Source organism: Oxyura jamaicensis, chromosome 8, assembly GCF_011077185.1.
Source record: "Oxyura jamaicensis isolate SHBP4307 breed ruddy duck chromosome 8, BPBGC_Ojam_1.0, whole genome shotgun sequence".
NCBI lineage: Eukaryota > Metazoa > Chordata > Aves > Anseriformes > Anatidae > Oxyura > Oxyura jamaicensis.
This window is the reverse complement of record NC_048900.1, coordinates 30,555,440-30,558,334: the sequence shown is the minus strand read 5'-3', so window position 1 is coordinate 30,558,334 and position 2,895 is coordinate 30,555,440. Positions and strand designations below refer to the sequence as shown.

General features: G+C 61.8%; 1 protein-coding gene across 1 annotated transcript in view; it reads right to left on the bottom strand.

The window, feature by feature from the left end:
• Positions 1 to 1,998: 1,998 nt before the first annotated feature.
• GADD45A (growth arrest and DNA damage inducible alpha) overlaps positions 1,999 to 2,895 on the bottom strand; it is a 1,709-nt gene continuing 812 nt past the window's right edge. Inside the window, exon 3 of the mRNA XM_035333389.1 lies at positions 1,999 to 2,813. Coding sequence (XP_035189280.1) covers positions 2,661 to 2,813 — 153 coding nt within the window. The 3' untranslated portion in view covers positions 1,999 to 2,660. The remainder of the gene's footprint in view (positions 2,814 to 2,895) is intronic.

Sequence of the window (2,895 nt, the reverse complement as noted above, 5' to 3'; positions counted from 1 at the left end):
ACCCGGGAGTGACAGCCGGCACGCAGGGGGCTGCTCCTGACAATTTGCCGTGTGGCTGTTGGGGTAACCTCTGGGCTTTTACCCGCAGGACATGGGGGGTGTACGCCCCCCCCCCCCCCAGCTCCGTCCCCACTTGTAACTTTGCTCTTTCGGTGTAACTCCAGGGGAAGCACAGGAATTGTGGAATCCTGAAGGAACGCGGACCCTTCACTGGCACAATGAAAAAGGAGAAACGAAGCCGTTGCCGTGGCCAGCAGCCGGGGGTTCTGGAGGGGCAGGATGGGTGCTGCCAGCAGCTCTCAGCGGCTGCCCGGAGCCATGGCCCTGCCTCTCGGTGCTCCCACCTCGAGTCCCTTACGTCGGGGGACCCGCCACCACCCCAGCGTGTGCACTGGTCTCCTGCCCCACCGGCTAAGCACCCAGTTGGCTCGCTGGGTTTTTCCCCATATTTCTTGGCTTGTCTCTCAAACACTCCGGCTTCCTCTGCTCTGCCAGCCCCCTGCTGCTGGCAGCACCCCGCTGCCTTCCCCGAGCTGATGCACTGCGCCCTGGGACACGTGCGCACCTTGCTCCGTGCTGGGGGCACCCGGGGGGGCTGCGGGGTCGGGGCAGGGACCGGGGGAACCCCTGCGGGTGCCTCGGGTGCGCTGCTGCTTGCGTGCTTTTCTTTCCTTCTGTTTCTTTGCTGTGCCCCACCGATCGGGTTGCACTTGATCTCCTCGCTCTCGCATTGACGCATTCTGGTGTTGAGTCAAAGGTCCGGCGTTTGTTACAAGCCCAGGAAAGGAGGCTCTTGGAAGCCAGAAGCCTTTAGTTTACCTGCACGTGTCTACGTAAATATATATAAATATGTACATACGGGGGGGGGGGGGGTTCTTCCAGGAGCTGCCTCGCTGTTACCGGGTTATGAAAGCAGGACCTGAACCACCCCATGCCCAGGGGCTGGCACCGAGCAGCGGCCTCTGCGTGGCCTGGCAGGGGAGGCTAAAAGAGAGGTAGTAGCGGCCCCATGGCTTTGCCTCGGTACCCAAATTTGTGCCTCCCACGTAGCGCACGCCAGGAGGGGGCTGTGTGAATGCGTGCACACGGAGGGGGAAGCCCGGGACCAGCACCGGGACCACGCTCGCTTTACAAGTGCTGACGCCGGCCACGCGCCGTAAAAACAAAGCTAAAAAATGAGCTCAGAAAGCTCCCGTTTGGTGCAGCGGCGGCGCCCCAGCAGGACGGAGGGCGCAGGGGCCGTTCCCAGCACCTGGACGGGGGAGAAAATAACGCAGGGTCGGTGTCCCAGCACCCCGAGGCAGCCCGTGGCGGGGCTGCAGAAACCAGGGCACCTCGGCAGCCCCGATGTAGGTCACCGGTGTCCCCGGAGCCTCCCACCTTGGCCCCGGGCAGCGCGTGGGCGCTGCTCTGCCGGCACCTGCGGCAGCGGTGGGGGTGCCGCCGTCAGCTGCACGGCTCCTTTGGGGCCAGGAGCGGGGATTTCTGCCCCGGGGGAGCTGGGCTTTGTGTGGCGTGCGACAACGAGAATGAAGGCAGCTGCTGGTGGGGGCCCTGTGTGCCTGCTGCCCTCCCCGGCTGGCTCCGGAGAGGCACGGGGAACGAAGCCAGCAGGGAAGAAAGGGGCTGGCAGCTGGCGGGGCGTGCTGCGCCGCGCTGGGGCTGACGGCAGCACCGCCGGGAGCACAGGGGGTAAAGGGATCCTGCAGAAAGAAGCCGAGTTTCCCCACTTTTCGAGAAGACTCAACCCCCGCGGGGCTTTCAGAGCGTCCCAAGTGCTTCCTGGTGTTCAAACTATGCTTTTAAGTGGCGGTGCTTGAAGAAAAATAAGCAACGTTTCCTGCAGAAGGCCGGCTGCTTTTTCATGTGCCGGTTTCGGGAGGGGCGAGGCAGGAGCCCAGGTGCCATTCCAGGACCAGCGCAACAGGACCGCAGCCGCCCGCCGAGCCCCGGGGACGGGGCGCTGCCGAGCGAGGGAAGGCAACGAAACAGCGCAGAGGCTCCGAGTTTCAACTTTATTCCAAAAAGAAAAAAAACAAACCACCCCAAAACAAAGCAATATCCACTTCCAAACAACGAGGCGAGGGCGGCTGCTCTCACCAGCCGCCTGTTAAAAGCTGGGGTTGGCCAGGACCAACTGCTCCAGGGGGGTCTGACGAGACCGCGGAGTATAAATAACTTCTTTTTTAATCAATATCATAAAATAACTTACTATATAGCTTAGCATTAAAAACTCGAGACTCAACCTCCCAAAATACGCTTAAAAAAAAAAATCGGTTGTGAAGTGTGGCGATTAACCTTTGAGCTCTTCAGAGAGTTGAACCAGAACCCGCAAGTCGCGCTTTAAGAAACCTCGAGGGGCGTTCGGCGGCGTCCTCGCTCCCGGGACAGGCTCCGGGCTCCTCCCGCGCCGCTCCCAGGCTCCTTCCCTTGGCTTCCCGGCCGCCGCGGTGCTCGTCCTCCGTCCCACGCGGCTCAAGGCCAGTCCACCCCCTCGACATTCTTATCCTATTTTTTATGGATTTTTTTTTTTTTTTTTAACCTCTATTCCCCCCCCCCTCCCCTTCCCCGGCATCCTCGCGCGAGGGCAGGGGGAAGTTTCCTTCCTGAGCTAAGTGCGAAAGCACGGCAAGCATCCCACCGAGCCCGGCGCGGCGCCGTCACCGCTCGGGGAGGTTGATGACCGGCACCCACTGGTCGGCGTAGCGTCGCTCCCGGCAGAAGCACATGAGCTGACTCAGCGCCGGGTCCTTCCACTGGGACGCGTGGGGGTTCTGGAAAAAGAGAGATGGGTCAACACGGGGAACAAAACCCTAAATTGGGGTAAAAGCACCGGGAAAGTCCTGGGAAGGTCCCGGGGAGGCTCCCGAGGCCGAGCCGTCGGCGTCCGCCGAC